The 20149-nt window shown below is 41.1% G+C and overlaps 1 protein-coding gene across 1 annotated transcript in view; it reads right to left on the minus strand.

The window, feature by feature from the left end:
* GPC5 (glypican 5) overlaps positions 1-20149 on the minus strand; it is a 770794-nt gene that overhangs the window by 633264 nt on the left and 117381 nt on the right. Inside the window, exon 3 of the mRNA XM_068395229.1 lies at positions 161-855. Coding sequence (XP_068251330.1) covers positions 161-855 — 695 coding nt within the window. The remainder of the gene's footprint in view (positions 1-160; positions 856-20149) is intronic.

Below are 20149 nucleotides of genomic sequence, written 5' to 3' on the forward strand. Positions count from 1 at the left end.
AGTAAAAACTGGCAGTGCTAGAAAAATGCATTGTCGAATAAAGCTGAACTCAGATACAAATGTGTTCATCACCATAAAAATGGTGCAACAAGTAATAGTTACCAGTGTTACTTTGCTTAGTGTCATGTTTGCACGAGCATGGATAAAAACAGCTTCTTACCTGCTCAGATAATTCTGGCCCATTGATACGAGCCTGGACAAGAGCGTCATTAACAAGTGAATGAAAGTTTAGAAGCACGTGCTCAATGTCGTATGTCCCACTCATGGCACTTGAGAGCTCCTCCAGGGACTGAATATACCCCCGCCAATGAAGATCAACTTCTGCCACATTAGCTAAGCAGCCTCGGATGACGTTGAGGCAGTAGCCCATACAGGGCTTACTTAAAGTCAGCCCTTGGCAATGGGGGCAGTACTGCATTCTCAGTAAAGCTCTGCTGCAGTCTTTAGAGAAACGCAGATGATCTGTTGTATTGATCACTTCAATCCCCAAATTCAGAGCCTGCAAGAAAGTCCGGCTGCATAACAGTGATCTTCCCATTTGTCCTATGGCCTTTTTGGGAACATTACCAAAGGGCCTGATGTTTCTTCTCGCCATTCGGAGGCACTCCGCATATTCCAGTGAAATGTCAGTCAGACCTGGGTTAATCACATGGTTGTAGACTACTGGGAAGAGGGTGTCAAAAAATCTGTTGACAAATTCCTCTGTGCTAATGTCTGTGCCAAATATGAAGAGCCCAACATCTGTGAAAAACTCCTGAACACGTGTAGTAGCCTCAGCAGCCATGTTTCTATATGCATTGCAGAAAAGTGTGCTTGTGTAATTCTCAGCCAGTCTGATAAGCATTTCAAAGGTTTCTGCAATAAAAAAAAAAAAGTTCATTATTTTTAAGGTTTAAAAACAAGAAATTAGAGTAAGAACTTAAAATAATTACATCAGGACATCTTACATTTATCCAAAATGCATATTTCCATTAAAATTTATGAAGAGACAAACTTCTCACAAACTGTGACAACTGTCTTTTCTATATAGGCAAACACCTTACAAGTAATGTTACAACACAATTAATAATCCATACGTTATCTTGGCAGGATATCTTAAACACAGTGTGAAAAAATACAAAAGGAAATCAATTGTAAGCTGAGTTATTAAGTTACAAAACACAACAAAGCCCTACTGTATCTGTCTATGTATATACATACATTAGCTCTCTCATCTCACGACTCATTCTGCAAGTTGCAATAGAAAGTTAAATGCTCTTAGTCACCGCACTTCAAGTCATTCCTCCTACCATCCTAAACGGATGGGCAAACGTAACATTAAACAATTTAAACAACTCTTCCATTCGGTTAAAACCTAACTTTTAAAAGATCAGTTTTGTCTTCTTGTCTTCCAAAGGAAGGAGATGTACCAAACACACATGAGAACACGCTTTTAAACAATGCTGTTTGGTCTGGCAATTGCTACGGTCAAGCAAAGCGCTGGAATGTGCAGAATTGCTCTCCTCCGGCACTGTGATGGATACACCCCCTCTAAGCCTCAAGATCTGCATAACCGGTAAAGCCTGAATGGATAAACTTACATTTAGTTTCATGTGTTAGGTGGCAATCCTTAAGTACACTGAGTAGTTTTTAATAAAGCAGTTAAAGTATACTGGAGAAGTACTCTCTCCTGACTTGATCTATGATTTGCAGGTAAGGAAAAACGCTGGGTTTCAAAACAGAAAAAGAGCGTTCGCATTGAGGAATTCCCTAGACCTGCTTGAGAAGCTTGCACTTCAGGGAAGGAAAAGGAACAATATATAGATCAAAAGGAAACTTACCTTAGGGTTGAGAATAAAAATACATAGAAACACATATTACAAGTATTAATGCATTTTATCCACTGGATGGCTATGACTCAGTAACTTTCTTTTATTAATTCAAGCTTTACAAGCTTTCGTGTATTTATTTTTTCACATTTATTTTTTTAATGGGACTCTACAGAAATAAAGTGAGGAAAAGCATGAAGTACAGTTAATACTATCCAAACAGTGATGTTAAAAATAGGCAGAATCAAACAGTGTCAAACTATGTCAGGCAATTACTGAAGAAATCTGAAGTCTGATGTTAAATCACTGACTGAAAGGAATAGTAGAAAACTCAGAATAATTTTAATATAATAACCAAGACTGGCTATCACATCTTCAATATATATCTATGCATAAGAATAAATGTCTTATATTCTGATAAAAAGCTTGTTCAGGTCAGTGAAATGATTTTCACTGACTTCAGTGGGTTTGAAATTGCGTGCTTTGTGAAAAGATCACACAGAAGACATATTAAACTAATCTGCTTATAATTTCTATGCATTCTTTGTTTTCTTCAATAAAAATGAGATACATGCTTATAAATCAGCCATTACCTCTATTCCTTTGCTATTATCTATTAACTCTTAGTGTCATATTTCACACCACCCTTAAGACTGATTTTTCTCTCTCTCTTTTCTATTCCTCTAACATTCACATAAGTAAGAAAAAAAGTGTTGACTGCCCACAGTAAAGAGTAAGAAAGTGCATCCCATTTGTTTTCTTTTTTTTTTTTTTTAATTACTATGGCACATACATATGTGCATGTCTCCCAAAGTGAATTTCACTATAAGCATTTATACGTGCCAAATATCACAGTGATTCAGTAAAGGGTTTGATTTATTTCAAAAGTCAGATTCCTCAAGCTATAAAGGCAGTTTGGACACCTAGCTCACATGGAGGCACATATGCATGGACAGCTAAATTACAGCCCTAAATATCCTACTGTACATTATGTCTCATTTTTATTGAAGGAATGCAAATAAAGTACAGTCCTACTATGGAGGGTAGTAGGCTTTACTTAGTTGCCTAAAAGTGTTTAATACTATTTTCAATGGTAGATGCTGTTTATCTGCCTGTCTGGAAGGGCATGGGTATCCTGCAGGTCCTGTGTCACATCTGCAGGCTTTGTGTGGATGTTTTGCATTTAAAATGGTACTAGATGGCTGTGCCTAGACAACTGGGACTAAATTCCAGATGCCCGTTTATCACTGACTCAAGAACCCTTCATATAAAAGCTTGGAGCAGCCAGAATAACAAAGACAAAAATTTCAGTCAAATTGATTCTTGGTTTAGATGGTTTAAAATAATAAAGCGTAAAGAATATTAAAGCCTCATAGGAAAATGGCTATTTTTGTAACTGTAGATCCAGCCTTTTACACAAATTTTGCCAACGCTTCAGATGAAATTTCTTAAAGTAGGTAATGTTAGCAAAAAATGATGTTATAATAATCTCTTTAGAATGACATGAATAAGGTTTTTATGACCCTCCTCAACTTGTTATTATTACTTTTTCCTAGATGAAAACCATAAAGTATGTGGTCTAAAATGTCTGTTACAATCCATGGCTGCAGTATCCTATTACCAAGAGCACAAATAATAGATGAAAGAATAAATCATGCTGCACATGGATAATCTATAGATTTTACTATGTGGTCTAAACAATAACAAACCTTCAAGATTGAACTACATCGCTAGTGCCTCAGCAACCCACAGATGAATGAGTACAATAATCAACTGTATGATTTATTGACTATTTGTGCTTTTCTAAACAGCATTTGTTAATACTCGCCACTTGTGTTTACGATCCTGCATCATGCTGTTTTATTGTCATTTTACGATTTCTACCAGAATTTGTTAATCAGGTTTATTCTACCATCACATGTCCTACTTTATAACCTCCAAAGGCATTCCAGAGACCTGTTTTGCTCTCAGACAGCTTGAAGAACGACAGACAGCAAAGCAAACCTATGTTTACTTTCAATATTGAACAGCTCCTGTAAACACCTTATGATGGCAATCTATGTCGTTTACAACACTTTCAGAGACATCAATGACAAATCGTTACGCTGGTTCAATAGCAAGTGTATCACAGATTTAACAATGTGTTTCTCTATCTTTTAAGTCTACGGGCCCAGACTAACATCATCAGTCTTAATTATTCAGCCATATAAAACAAGTGGTGAGTTTTCAATCAGTACAAATCCAATACATATAAAAGACATTTTCAATATAACCAAGATCAGCCAGACAAGCTCTTTTTATTGTTATTAAATGACTTTTAAATCTGCAGGCTCAGTGCCTCTTATCGCCATCCTTTATGAGATCTTCGTAGTAACCACTATACAATATCTTACAGAAACCTTCTGCAGCGCTACTGTGAATAATGTCTAGCATTTACCATGGGTGACATGCCAGCTTTATTTTAATTTGGCTATACTTAAAATTATGATTTGTACACTCCTAAGTCAAAAATCGGGGCTGTCACTATATTAACCCATTAATTTTTTGAAAGAATGGTAATATCTCCCTTCATGGTTTTGCTAAGAAGGAACAAAATACATGGCTAGGAAAAAAATGTAAATGAGCACTTGTTTATGTATTGCATTTATTCAGCTGATTCTTCATATCAGTACATATATACATTCTTTTTTTGGTAATAGTGTAATTAACAAAGTGATCACAAAGTGATGTAAAATAACAATCAGGTCATTGCTTTAAAAGATTTGCAGTCTTTCATTCACTTTCTTTAATCCTTCTGTTCCTGACAGCCATGAATATTTAAATTATAAAAATACCACAATGTAGTAATCAGTCCGTTGGGTTACTGGCTTTAAAATACAACACAAAAGTATACACATGCCTTGTTTACTAGAATAACTCACAAAGATAATAAAAAAGAAATCTCGGTTTTTACTCCTGGAAATTAATCAGATTTAACAGAAGTATTGCACAGATGAAATAGAATTTGGATTGGATTTTAAACCAACCCTGCAATTCTCACCCTTAATAGTTTTGGCAAAGTGTCTTTCTACTACAGGTACCTCAGAAAATTAATTTAAAACAAATTTCTATGGAATTGCATTGTTATAAAAGCAACTGCATTTTCTTAAGTTTACACTTTACTCACACAATAAATGTTCTATACAAGCTGCTAAATGAAAAAAATGCATAGTTTAAATTCTGAGTATTACCTTTTGAGATATTTGTAGTACTTAACACAAAGATAGTCTAATAAATTAAAAATCCAGTATTAGTAGTGGGCCAACAAGTTGTGAAGTCTTATAATTCTGTAGTAATTCACCAGCCTACACTACTTATTATAAATTAATTCACACTTAGGGTAACATATAGAACTCAATAAATTATAACCAGACAGGTTAAAATACATCCTTGAACTACAGACATAGTATTTAGCAAGAATGCCTTTCATAGTCCAGAGGGGATCCAAAACTAATAAGCCTGGACTACCTTAAGTATCAGCCCATAATATACAGGAATCCAGATAACTAAATCCAAGCAAAAGCTGAAAAACCTATTAATATTATGAATTTATTATGAGTTGAAAAATCCTATGGGAAAGTATTAGCCTGTTGCCAGTTGCCATTAATGTTTGGTGATCTCATATGTTTTCCTTCTGTTTATGGGCAGCGCAAATAATCTAGAAGCATCAAACTCTCTCTACTGAAGATTTACAGTCCAATCAAGAGTATCTTGCATACATTGTCCTACTGGAGTCAAGGGGAATGTCTCAGGTACAGTTTACAGCCTAGCAAACAAAAGGCATTCAAAAATTATGGAAAAGAATATGGAAAAGAAATTAATCCACCCAGCATTACATACATAATAACTTCGTTTAAAATATATCAAATAGGGAAATATGTATAGGTGGGAAATTCAGTGTAATTATCCCTAACTACAAAGTAGTACACAGTGCCAGATATACTGCAAAATCCCCATGTCAGAAAACTGAGCTGGAAGAATGAAGTTTTCAAGACATATAAATTAATTATAAGGAATGATCTCATTAAGGCATTGCCTGTGAAGGTTATATGGGAGAAAGATCAAAAGGATAAGTGCCAGCAGAAGAGATTTGAGAGTCACTAAAACTGCTCCTCATTAACACATATTTCAAATTAATCAATTTCATAGATCATAGACTCACCGCTGAAGTCAGTAACAAAGCAGGTAGAACAGATTAAACCTGTAGCCCAACCAACTTTGTGTTACCAAGTGTTAGTGATACATCTCAGGCTTTATAGCCGTAACTACTCACAAAAGACTTCAGAATTGGTCATGTCGTTTGGTCTTGAATTTATTTTATCTCTTTTTGAAAAAAAAATATAAGAAACTTGAATTAGAATTAGTTGACCACTGCCTAAGTTGTCCTATGTTCAATGGCAAATTACTCAGACACTCAGATGTCAGGAGTTTCTTGCATATCCTGTGATTTTGAGTTTGGTTTAGTTATACTGTAATTTTTCTTTTAATCTGTAGGGTTTTTTTTGGTTTTGTGGTTTTTTTTAAGCTTTGTGAAACTGCATAACTCTAAAATATTACAAAGAGGACTAAAAAAGAATAAAGTAATCATGGTGTAACTAAGCTTAAGGACCCAGAGGGTAGATAAGAGTGTACCCCATCAGAAAATAAAGGATTGAAACAAAAAAATTTAACCCTGAGAGGCCCAAGACCATCATGGAAGAAACCTCCATCAGCAGCATCATATTCCTCCTAGTGGAGAGCTCAGGACTGTTGATTCATCTGAGCAACGCACAGGAGGCATGAGCAAAGCACCAGAGAAAAGCACAGACAGTAGGAAGTTGGTGTATGACAGTTTTAGTTGAAATATTAACAGGAACTAGCAATCATAGATAATTTGGGCTATAAGCATTAGTGTCACTGCAATTACACTGTTGCATTTTGAAAGGCTGTTAAAACATTAATCAGAGAAACAGCAAATTCTCTCGGATCCATATGTAAGGTGTGCTCTCCTTTCTGCACACAATAAAATTGTGAGGACTCATGAGCAATTCATTCCTGATTTAACCAATGTAAAAAATGATTTAACTTTTATTTGAAAATGTAATACGCTGAAGAATCTAGAAAAACATGCCCCAGAGCCACGTGAGATGAATTTCACTATGATTTTCACTAGTCTGAATGCATAATTGTGCTTCTCCTTCTTATTTTATAATCTACTTAATATATTCACTCAGTGTTAATCTTTTCTTAGTAATCCTGATACTGACTGTTTTGCCATGTAAATTTCCTCTCTAGATCAACAAAATCAGTTTGTTTTTTTCCTTCTCCATATTCCTATGTATACATTCAAGAACAGGCCCAGCACTGCAACAGGACTCATGTTCAGCTGATCTGACACTATGATCTCCAAGTCTTGTATTTTTTTTTTATAAAACGTTGGAATAAAATTATCACAGAACCGTAGAATCACAGAATCACTGAATCACTGAACGGTTTTGGTTGGAAGGGACCTTAAAGATCATCTAGTTCCAACCCCGCTGCCACGGGCAGAGGGACACCTTCCACTAGACCGGGTTGCTTAAAGCCTCATCCAACCTGGCCTTGAACACTGACAGGGAGGGGGCAGCCACAGCTTCTCTGGGCAACCAGTTCCAGTGTCTCACCACACTCACAGTCAAGAATTTCTTCCTAATACCTAATCTAAATCTACCCTCTTTCAGTTTAAAAACCCTTGCCCTATCACTACAAGCCCTTATAAAAAGTTCCTCTCCAGCTTTCCTTTAGGCCCCCTAGACCGGGGCTATAAGGTCTCCCCGGAGCCTTCTCTTCTCCAGGCTGAACAACACCTATCTTTTTTCCAGTTCTCTAGAGCTTCATTAATTTTTATAACTTAATGAAAATCATTATCAACGGTTCAGAAAATTTGTTTTGAACTTTTCACTGAAACTTACTACTGTTGTTTTAAAAATATCTAGCCTTAGAATCTGCTATTTAACACACTCCTAAGTTGTAATTGGAATGTAAAGTATTCAATCATACCTTTATAGATGATATTTTAATATTGAATGATTCTCATATGAATGAATGAATAATAATCACATGAATGAATATCACACGGCTATTATTTTATCTAGTTATAATCAGTGATTCCACTTTTTTTTTTCCCCAAAACTGTTCTTTTTTTTCTTCATCCTGTTGTCATCCTTTTAATAGCAATGATTATGGGATCATTCATCTTGCCATTCTGGAAGCAACAAGAGCAGACTGGTGTGTATGGTGCCAGAAGGAATAACTAACAATAAATAGAGCTCTACCAAAACCCTTTTTTCCTCTTGGATTCTGCTTACCTTCTCTCTGATTTTCCATTGTTCTGTGTATTTCACAGGCAATGCTTTCTTGTTGGAGAAAAATAGTTCTAAATTCTGAATATATTGCTTACTACCTTGGAACGACATATGCTCAGAGTTGCAAGCAGAACACTCCAGGGGATCACAACTTTAAAACTGGTATCATATAATGAAGTTGTCTGAAAATCTTTTGATGTATAATGCTGTGCCTGGTTTGCAAAAGGACATTAAATTGATAATGATTTATGATATGCATTTTTACACATTTGCCATAATAAATAAGGAAGGCAAGTCACAGAATCACAGAATCACAGAATGTTAGGGATTGGAAGGGACCTCGAAAGATCACCTAGTCCAATCCCCCTGCCGGCGCAGGATTGCCTAGACCATATCACACAGGAACGCGTCCAGGCGGGTTTTGAATGTCTCCAGAGAAGGAGACTCCACAACCTCTCTGGGCAGCCTGTTCCAGTGTTCGGTCACCCTCACCGTAAAGAAGTTTTTCCTCATATTTATGTGGAACCTCCTGTGTTCCAGCTTGCACCCATTGCCCCTTGTCCTGTCAAGGGATGTCACTGAGAAGAGCCTGGCTCCATCCTCATGACACTTACCCTTTCCATATTTATAAACATTAATGAGGTCACCCCTCAGTCTCCTCTTCTCTAAGCTAAAGAGACCCAGCTCCCTCAGCCTCTCCTCAGAAGGGAGATGTTCCACTCCCTTAATCATCTTCGTGGCTCTGCGCTGGACTCTCTCTAGCAGTTCCCTGTCCTTCTTGAACTGAGGGGCCCAGAACTGGACACAATATTCCAGATGCGGCCTCACCAGGGCAGAGTAGAGGGGGGAGGAGAACCTCTCTCGACCTGCTGACCACACCCCTTCTAATACACCCCAGGATGCCATTGGCCTTCTTGGCCACAAGGGCACACTGCTGGCTCATGGTCATCCTGCTGTCCACTAGGACCCCCAGCTCCCTTTCCCCTACGCTGCTCTCCAACAGGTCTGTCCCCAACTTGTACTCATACATGGGGTTGTTCTTGCCCAGATGCAGGACTCTACACTTGCCCTTGTTATATTTCATTACATTTCTCCCCGCCCAACTCTCCAGCCTGTTCAGGTCTCTCTGAATGGCTGCGCAGCCTTCCGGTGTGTCAGCCACTCCTCCCAGTTTTGTGTCATCAGCGAATTTGCTGACAGTGCACTCTATTCCCTCATCCAAGTCATTAATGAATATATTGAATAGAACTGGTCCCAGTACCGACCCTTGAGGGACTCCGCCAGACACAGGCCTCCAACTGGACTCTGTCCCATTGACCACCACTCTCTGGCTTCTTTCCTTCAGCCAGTTCACAATCCACCTCACTACCCGATCATCCAGACCACACTTCCTCAGTTTAGCTGCGAGGATGCTGTGGTAGACCGTGTCAAACGCTTTACTGAAATCAAGATAGACCACATCCACAGCTTTACCATCATCTCAGTCATCTCAGATGTATGCAAAGGGTATTTTTTGAAAAGGGAAATTTGGAATTTACAGCAGGATGATGTTGAGATAGGAGGGTCAGAAAATTAGTTTATTAGAAGGGTAAAATTTATTTCACATAATTTCAAATGTATAGATGTGAGCTAGTCACCTGAAGCTCCCTAAAAGTCAGGTGAGAGAAACAAGCACTTCAAAAGCACAATTGATCTCTCTCACTTTTAGAGGACTAGTTTTTTTGGTTAAGGTGAACTGCTCTCTGGAAGTGCTTGTTCCTCTCCCTTGACTGTAAAGGGATCTTAGAACAAATCGCTCAGATATACTAAGATCTACATTTAGTAAGGGTGAATCCCTGAGATTTCTGTAAGGAACTGGTATTAAGAGAAAGTGTCATCAAACTTAGTATGATACTGTAATTTATACAAACGATAGAGTTGAGTTGATCATGCTTCTACAAGTGTTCTTAATGGTAGATAAATGATGAACTTCTAATATATTCATGCAAATCCTCTTTCCTTCTGCACAGCTTGGAACGTGTTTTTCTTAGAATGGAATAAATGTATATACGTGGTTTCCAGAGGGTTGCCTGAGCATCATGACTTTACATGCTAGCTTTATAAAAAGTAATTATCAGGGAATCACAGAGGAATTACACTTGAAGAGAAGGAACAACCTCAGGAAGATTTCCATAAAGCTATGATCATGACTGACATCACATGAAGCTATTGTCTTTATATTTGAAAGATTAGAACCTGATTTTTTTTCAGTTATCCCAGTTTTATGCTGGTAATACTCACCCAGCTTCAGTGAGCTGGTTTTTGATTTATACAGGTTAAAGTGAAATGACAATCAGGTTCTAGCAGGTGCTGTACTACAGGTCAACATTTCTTGCACATCAAACAAGTCAAGATATTAATTTTGTATCACTGACTATTTAATCTGACAGCTTTCTTCTAAGTGTTGGTTGAGGTTTGGTGAATTCCTGCATTTGACAGTCTGGGGAATTCCACACTAAAAATCATCACATCAGTCAAAGAAATTTGATGAGTTTGTTTATGTAACATATGACTACATGTCATGAGTTTCAAAGAGCCTCCAAAGAGTTTGGTAAGGGATTAGATGCATTTATTCTTTCACTTCACTTTACTTCACATCATTATTATTGAGAAAAAAGAGAGGAAAAAAATGTCCTCTAAGGCTGCATTTCTTAAACAAACATCCCTGTTTTCCATGGAAGATTCGGGAACAATAAAGTTTATGACTGGATCTATATTAATTTGAAGTTAGTTCTATGTTTCTCTATAACTATTGGATATCAAGAAGAAAAACTGTATGTCCCTCTGCATAGCTCTGGTATATTAGTGATCTACTCAGTTATTAGTGATCACAGAATCACAGTATCAACCAGGTTGGAAGAGACCTCAGGGATCATCGAGTCCAACCATTGCCCTGACACCACTCTGTCAACTAGACCATGGCACTAAGTGCCATGTCCAGTCTTTTCTTAAACACATCCAGAGATGGTGACTCCACCACCTCCCTGGGCAGCCCATTCCAATGGCTAATAACCCTTTCTGAAAAGAAAATCTTCCTATGTCCAACCTGAACCTCCCCTGGCGAAGCTTGAGGCTGTGCCCTCTTGTCCTATCGCTAGTTGCCTGGGAGAAGAGGCCAATTCCCACTTCACTACAACCTCCCTTCAGGTAGTTGTAGACTGCAATAAGGTCACCTCGGAGCCTCCTCTTCTCCAGGCTAAACAACCCCAGCTCCCTCAGCCATTCCTCGGAGGTCAGACCCTCCAGACCCTTCACCAGCTTGGTCGCCCTCCTCTGGACTCGCTCCAACACCTCAACATCTTGCTTGAAGTGCGGGGCCCAGAACTGGACACAGTATTCAAGGTGTGGCCTCACCAGTGCCGAGTAGAGAGGGACGATCACTTCCCTAGACTGGCTGGCTACACTATTCCTAATAGAGGCCAGGATGCCATTGGCCTTCTTGGCCACCTGGGCACACTGCTGGCTCATGTTTAGCCAGCTGTCAATCAGCACCTCCAGGTCTCTTTCCATCGGGTCGCTTTCTAACCACTCTTCCCCCAGCCTGTAGCGCTGCATGGGGTTGTTGTGGCCGAAGTGTAAGACCTGGCACTTGTTCTCGTTGAACCTCATGTCGTTGGTCTCGGCCCATCTATCTAACCTGTCCAAATCCCTCTGTAGGGCCTTCCTACCCTCCAGCAGATCGACACTCCCACCCAGCTTGGTGTCATCTGTAAATTTACTGAGGGTGCACTCAATCCCTACGTCTAGATCATCTATAAAGATATGTGCAAAATTCTGCTTAATGTAGGTGATGCAAAAGCATTTTGGTTTATGCCATGCATTTCAGTACCTAGCTTGCAGAATGCCGTAAAAAGCAATGAATTTGAAGTATGCACTTCCAAGTTTCAGACAGGTTAATAAATGTACTAGTTCTAACTTGACAAGGCAGAAACTCTCAGAAGGTGGATAATCAGGCAGACAAATACGCTCTTTCCCAGTTACAAGAAGAAAATAGCACCTGTCAACAGCAACATAAAGATCCAATTCTCTTAACTGCTTAGGAAAAGACATAAAGTTTTATTACATAAACTTATCAAATTTAAGTGAAATTCAGAAGATATTTCAACACTAAGAAAGTCTCAGGAAAGAGAAACTGTTTCTAGAAGGCCTTTTTTATGACAGTTGTACAGAATATTCTGTGTAGCTGCTTTTGATGTTAACATCTTAGATTCAAATATTGATATGGATTGGAATAGTTCACTCTTCTTTGACTCACCCTTTCTTACCCAGTATGACTCCTAATTTTAATACAATTCATTTCTACACCAACTCATAACCCATTCTTTAGAACTAAGAACTAAACAATACATGTTAAATGATCCACTGTTGCTGGTAGCTTTGGCACGCAGAATCATAGAATGATAGAATCATTTAGGTTGGAAAAGATCTTTAAGATCATTGAGTCCAACAGTTAACCTAACACTATCAAGTCCACCACTAAACCATGTCCCCAAGTGCCACATCTACATGTCTTAAATACCTCCAGGGATGGTGACTCAACAACTTCCCTGGGCAGCCTGTTCCAATGCTTGATAGCTCCTCCAGTGAAGAAATTTTTCCTGATATCCAATCCAAAGCTCCCATGGTGCAACTTGAGGCCATTTCCTCTTGTCCTATTGCTTGTTACTTGGGAGAAGAGACCGACATACACCTCACTACAATCTCCTTTCAAGCAGTTGTAGAGAGCAGTAAGGTCTCCCCTCAGGCTCCTTTTCTCCAGATTAAACAACCCCAGTTCCCTCAGCCACTTCTCTAAGACTTCCTCCTGGCTCTTACTGTTTCTTCCCTCACCGTTCCCTGCAACTGGAGGGACAGAGGAGAACACTGATTGTGCTCCTGATCCCTTAACCAGTTGTTGCAAGGCCCTGAAGTCTCTCTTGATTGCCCTCGGACTTCTTGGTGCAACATCATCACTGCCTACCTGAAAAATAATGGATAATAATCTGAGGGCCATAAAAGGGTAGAGAGCTTTCTCTTCACTTCTTTAACCTGGGCCCCAGGGAGTCAGCAGATTTCCCTAAGAAATGGGTCTGGTCTGCATATTGGGCCTTCTGTTCCCTTCAGAAGGGAGTCTCCTATCAGAGACTTGCCTTTAGCTCCACTTCCAATTCATACACACTTTTGAATGCAGACACAGCTGAAGGACAAAAACAGATGAATCACCCTTGCTTGCATTCTGCTTGCTCCCCGCTAACACTCTTAGAGGATTTTGAGCAGTTATTCAAGCCTGCAACAGAAGCTCTTGAGGTGAAAGTTCTGGATATGCTCCATAATGTTCAAGCTGTTTCAATAGAATGGCTTTTGCCATGAAAAAGGTAAAAACACATTACATAGTGTTTCTTGTAAAGTTCCCATGTAGTCAGTTAAGACTGCTGTGTGTACCCTCACTGAGTATATGTGTAGGGAAAAAAACCCACACGAAAAGAAAACCCCAAAACATCTAGCAGAACAATATTTCTCACTATACTTGTAGCTTGTATCAGGTAGAATGGCCTTGGTGTCACGGTTTAAAGCTGGGCTGGCTATTAAACCTGTGGCAGATGCTCTCTGTTAACCCTCCCCCCTCACACCTGAAGGGAAAGGGAAAAGGGAGAGAGACTTATGGGTTGGAAAGTTAAAACAGTTTTAATAAACTATAGTAATGAAAAAGAGTATAATAAGAATAATAGAAATAATCAAATATATACAAACATATACAAAACCAAGATTGAGAGCTTGGAAATCCTCCTCAGGCAGAGTTGCTCCCCCAAGCACAGGCAGAGGGGAAAATGCAGTAGCTCCTCTGCCATCACACCTGCAGGCTTTTAACTGGAGAATTGGCAAAGCTGGTACCAATCAGTGGGAGACAGGAGGGCCCATCCCTCCTGGGCCCCACCTCCAGGAGGCAGTGGGTTAGTGATAAATAGGAAAGTGAGAATGACGTGTATGGGATGGAATACCTTGTTGGTCAATCTTGGGTCACCTGCCCTGTCTGCTCCTCCCTGCAGGTGCGACCCCCTTTCGGCTCTTCACTCATAAGCAGTAAGGAATTTAGCAGTGACCTTGGTTTCTCTAAGACTAATTGGCCTGGTTTGGGCCAAACCAGGACATTCCACCCCTTATTCCATACCATTCACATCATACTCAGATCACCACTACCTTTTCATTTTCAAATATATATACACATATCACTAGTTTATGATTTAACTTTATGCAAAAAGTTCATCAAGTTCATTTAGTTCAGGATTGTGGGTTTCCATCTGGCTAGCAGTCTCTCAGGGCAGGAGAGATGGTATGAGTTTTGTCACAGTTCATGCCCACGGGTTGCAGGTTAAAGATGTCAGTCTCGAGGAGGTTACTGGACGCCACTTGATGAAGCTAGCTCCGGTCTCATCACCACTGTCTTAACCTGAAACACACTTATGCAGCAACAACATACAGTTCAGAATTAAGTAGTCTCACCCAGAATCAGATCACCTTCAGGGACACATCGGACTTCACCATCTTGCAACATCACCCACCAAGTACATCCAGGTCCCTGAGCAAAAGCAATCCCATGAATGGGTTTACCTTTGCCCGTTGCAGGAAGAATCCAGACAGTTTTTCCCAATAGATTCCTTTCATGCACCACAGGGACTTTATCTCCTTCTACTGTATGTAGAAGGTCTGACTGAGCAGGGCCAGCTCAATTGATAGATCCCCTGGTGTTAACTAACCAGGTAGCTTGTGCCAAATGCTTATCCCAGTTTTTAAAGGTTCCACCCCCCATTGCTTTTAGGGTAGTTTTTAACAGCCCATTATACCGTTCAATGTTCCCAGAGGCTGATGCATGATAGGGGATGTGATATACCCATTCGATGCCATGCTCTTTGGCCCAGTTGTCTATGAGACTGTTTTTGAAATGAGTCCCATTGTCCGACTCAATTCTCTCTGGTGTGCCGTGTTGCCACAAGATTTGCTTTTCGAGGCCCAGGATAGTGTTCCGGGCAGTGGCATGGGGCACAGAGTATGTTTCCAGCCATCCGGTGGTCGCCTCCACCATGGTAAGCACATAGCGTTTACCCTGGCGGGTTTGAGGGAGTGTGATATAGTCAATTTGCCAGGCCTCCCCATATTTATATTTCAACCACCGCCCCCCATACCACAAAGGTTTTAACCGTTTGGCTTGCTTAATTGCGGCGCATGTTTCACAATCATGGATAACCTGTGCAATAGAGTCCATAGTTAAGTCCACCCCTCGGTCACGAGCCCATCTATATGTTGCATCTCTCCCTTGATGACCTGAAGTGTCATGAGCCCACCAAGATAAAAATAGTTCATCTTTATGTTCCCAGTCCAAATTTATTTGGAACACTTTAGCAGCTTGATCCGCCTGTTGGTTGTTTCGATGTTCCGCAGTTGTCCGACTTTTAGGTACGTGGGCATCTACATGACGTACCTTCACGACTAGTTTCTCTAGCCGAGTAGCAATATCTTGCCACAGTTCAGCAGCCCAAATAGGTTTACCTTTGCGCTGCCAGTTGCTTCGCTTCCACTGCTTTAACCACCCCCACAAGGCATTTGCTACCATCCATGAGTCAGTATAAAGATACAGCCTTGGCCACTTTTCTCGTTCAGCAATGTCTAAAGCCAGCTGGATGGCTTTTACCTCTGCGAATTGACTTGATTCACCTTGTCCTTCTGTGGCTTCTGTGACTCGTCGTATGGGACTCCATACAGCAGCTTTCCACTTTCGATGCTTTCCTACAAGACGGCAGGATCCATCGGTGAACAGGGCATACTGCTTCTCATCCTCTGGTAGTTCATTATATGGTGGGGCTTCTTCAGCACGTGTCACCTCCTTTTCTGGTGGCATTCTGAAGTCTTTGCCTTCTGGCCAGTCCATGATCACCTCTAAGATTCCTGGGCGATTAGGGTTTCCTATTCGAGCCCTCTGTGTAATTAATGCAATCCATTTACTCCATGTAGCATCAGTTGCATGATGGGTAGTAGGAACATTACCCTTGAACATCCAGCCTAGTACTGGTAATCGAGGTGCCAGGAGAAGTTGTGCTTCAGTACCAATTACCTCTGAAGCAGCTCTAACTCCTTCACATGCTGCCAGTATCTCTTTTTCAGTTGGGGTGTAATTGGCCTCGGAACCCTTGTATCCTCGACTCCAAAATCCTAGGGGTCAACTTCGAGTCTCCCCTGGTACTTTCTGCCAGAGGCTCCAGGTAGGACCATTGTCCCCAGCTGAGGTGTAGAGCACATTTTTAACATCTTGTCCCGTACAGACTGGTCCAAGGGCTACTGCATGCACAATCTCTTGTTTAATCTGTTCAAAAGCCTGTCGTTGTTCAGGGCCCCACTGAAAATCATTCTTCTTTCTGGTCACTTGATAAAGAGGGCGTACAATCTGGCTGTAATCTGGAATATGCATTCTCCAGAAACCCACAACGCCTAAGAAGGCTTGTGTTTCCTTTTTGTTAGTTGGTGGGGACATAGCTGTTATTTTGTTGATCACCTCTATCGGGATCTGGCGACGCCCATCTTGCCATTTAATCCCTAAAAACTGGATCTCCCGGGCAGGTCCCTTGACCTTGCCTCTTTTTATGGCAAAACCAGCTTTCAGAAGAATTTGAATTATTTTCTCCCCTTTGTCAAAAACTTCTGCTGCTGTATCACCCCATACAATGATGTCATCAATGTATTGCAAATGTTCTGGAGCTCCACCCTTTTCTAGTGCAGTCTGGATCAGTCCATGGCAAATAGTAGGACTGTGTTTCCACCCCTGGGGCAGTCGATTCCAGGTGTACTGGATACCTCTCCAGGTAAAAGCAAACTGCGGCCTGCACTTTGGTACCAAGGGAATAGAGAAAAATGCATTAGCAATGTCTATGGTGGCGTACCACTTGGCTGCCTTTGACTCCAGTTCGTATTGAAGTTCTAGCATGTCTGGCACAGCAGCACTCAGCGGTGGCGTAACTTCATTTAGGCCACGATAGTCCACAGTTAATCTCCATTCTCCATCAGACTTTCGCACTGGCCATATAGGACTATTAAAGGGTGAGCGAGTCTTGCTAATCACTCCTTGATTTTCTAATTGTCTAATCAGTTTATGAATGGGGATCAGGGAGTCTCGATTGGTGCGATATTGTCGTCGGTGCACCGTGGTAGTAGCAATTGGCACCTGTTGTCCTTCAACCTTCAGCAACCCCACAACAGAAGGATCTTCTGAGAGGCCAGGCAAGGTAGACAGCTGTTTAATGTCCTCAGTCTCTACAGCTGCTATACCAAAGGCCCATCTATACCCTTTTGGGTCCTTGAAATACCCTCTCTTGAGGTAGTCTATGCCAAGGATGCACGGAGCATCTGGGCCAGTCACAATGGGGTGCTTTTTCCATTCATTTTTAGTTAGGCTCACTTCGGCCTCCAATACAGATAACACTTGAGATCCTCCTGTTACTCCTGAAATACTGATAGATTCTGCCCCTTTATGATCCGATGGCATTAGGGTGCACTGTGCACCAGTGTCTACCAGGGCTCGATACCTTTGTGGTTTTAATGTGCCAGGCCATCGAATCCACACAGTCCAATAAACTCGGTTGTCCCTCTCCTCCACCTGGCTGGAGGCAGGGCCCCCCTAATTAAGAAATGGATTCGTGCTGCTCACAGGGACTGGACCTTCATTTCTCCTATTCACACTTGGGAAAAAGGGATTTGAGGCCCATCTACCCTGACTGGGGTCCTGCTCACTGGTAACTGGAGCAGCCATCCTCCTAGAAAAATTCTCTCTGGTATTTCTTTTAGCTTGCAACTCACGTACTCGTGCCTGTAGGGTACTGGTAGGTTGTCCATGCCATCTGCTCATGTCCTCCCCATAACCACACAGGGCAAACCACAGGATACCTCGCGATGTGTTCCGTTTCCTTTGAGCTGGTCCTGTAGGAGAGCGTTTTCTCCTAACAGCTGCAACGCACGCCTGCGTAGGTAGAGAGTCAAGTTTATTCTCGATCTTGGACAGTTTGTCTGACAGTTGTTTAAATGAGTCCTTGTTCTCCTTAGTCAGTTTTTCCACAGCCGAGATGCGTGCCTGCAGTGGGGAAGAAATACTATCTTCATACTGTCGCATACAGTTAGCCATTTGGCCCACAGTAGAATGTGCCATAGCTTCTTCTCCCCATACTAATATTGACAATGTATGGGTATATGTCGGTGGAGCATTCTTCACAACCTTCCGGAACATGGATCGGTTGCATTCCACTTCATCAGGATCTACAGGATCTACAATGTCCTGTGGGTGTCTATAAATGATCTCTTGCACAGCCAGTTCTCTAAGGTAGTTAATACCTTTTTCTATAGTGGTCCATTTGCTTAGGTGGCTCATAACATCATCTTTATAGGGATACCTGCTCTTTACAGCTGACAAGAGTCGCCTCCAGAGACTGATAGTGTTTGACTTTCTTGCAAGCGCCTTATCAATACCACCATCTCTGGACAGGGATCCCAACTGTCTGGCTTCTCTGCCATCTAATTGCATGCTATCTGCCCCATTATCCCAGCATCGGAGCAACCAGGTAATAATAGGCTCACCGTCATAACGGCTGAAGTCTTTCCTTATATTTCTCAGGTCCTTCAGGGATAAGGAGTGGTAGGTTATCTCTACGTCCGAGTCCTCCTCTTGTGATAGTTCTGCTTTAGAAGGACCTTTCTTCTGTGATGGATCTGCTTTAAAAGGACGATTGAGGAAACCCCCATCTGTGTCAGGCCCTAACTCTGCCTGAGAAGGGCCCTCACCTGGGTCATATGATGGCTCTGCCTTAGAAGGCTCTGAGTCATCATCCTTCTCTTCACAAGCTGATTTCTTTTGGTATTTCTTCCTGGTTACAGGAGCAATTGGTACAGATTCGATAGATGCTGGGGTCTGAGTAGCTGCAGTGGCCATCTTGGGGGGTGTAGCAGCTGTGGTACAGGCTGCCAAGGTTTCAGTGGGTTTAGTGGCTGTAGCGGCAGTACACACTGTAGGATCTGAGGTGGCTGCATGACACCTACAACTGTCCCTGCACCAATATTTAATCTTATCCCACATCAGAAACACATTCAGGACAACCAAAAATAAAAACATGCCACCTAGACAGCACCATCCTAATTTCGCAAAATCTAGGGGAATCAGCTTGGCAGAAAAGGAGAAGGTACTATTTCCCGAAGTAAAACTGGAAGTGTAATCATTAACAGAATCAGCTAAAGGACGCCTGGAGCGTGCAGATGAAGTCGCTGCTACTGATTCGCGATTAAAGCTGCCCATCATTGTGTCATAGAGATAAGAGATCGGAATATTAACTGCCCAGTTTATCACAGCATAAATCAGTATCAAACCCCATACCAAAACAATACATTTTGACCAGCACCCACTGCTAAAGTGTATGTAAACATTCATAAGAAGCAAGCAATAACACAGTGCCCACGGCAGGTAAGGCATTATTGCAATACTCAACTGTGAAAGAAACTCTATAAAAAGACGAGATAACACAGCATTCAAAAATGACATCACCATTTTCACTATCTGTTTTAGTTTCCAACCCCTCGTAAATCTCAAAGGAAGAAATCTGTTACTCTCTTAGCTGAGCTCTCCAGGTCTCCTTCCACCAGAGCCAGGATTCAACTTATCAGAGCAACCTGTTGGAGCTTCTCTCAAGCCCCACGTTGGGCACCAATAAATCTGTCACGGTTTAAAGCTGGGCTGGCTATTAAACCTGTGGCAGATGCTCTCTGTTAACCCTCCCCCCCCACACCTGAAGGGAAAGGGAAAAGGGAGAGAGACTTATGGGTTGGAAAGTTAAAACAGTTTTAATAAACTATAGTAATGAAAAAGAGTATAATAAGAATAATAGAAATAATCAAATATATACAAACATATACAAAACCAAGATTGAGAGCTTG

The sequence above is a fragment of the Nyctibius grandis genome, chromosome 2 (genome assembly GCF_013368605.1).
Source record: "Nyctibius grandis isolate bNycGra1 chromosome 2, bNycGra1.pri, whole genome shotgun sequence".
Lineage (NCBI taxonomy): Eukaryota > Metazoa > Chordata > Aves > Nyctibiiformes > Nyctibiidae > Nyctibius > Nyctibius grandis.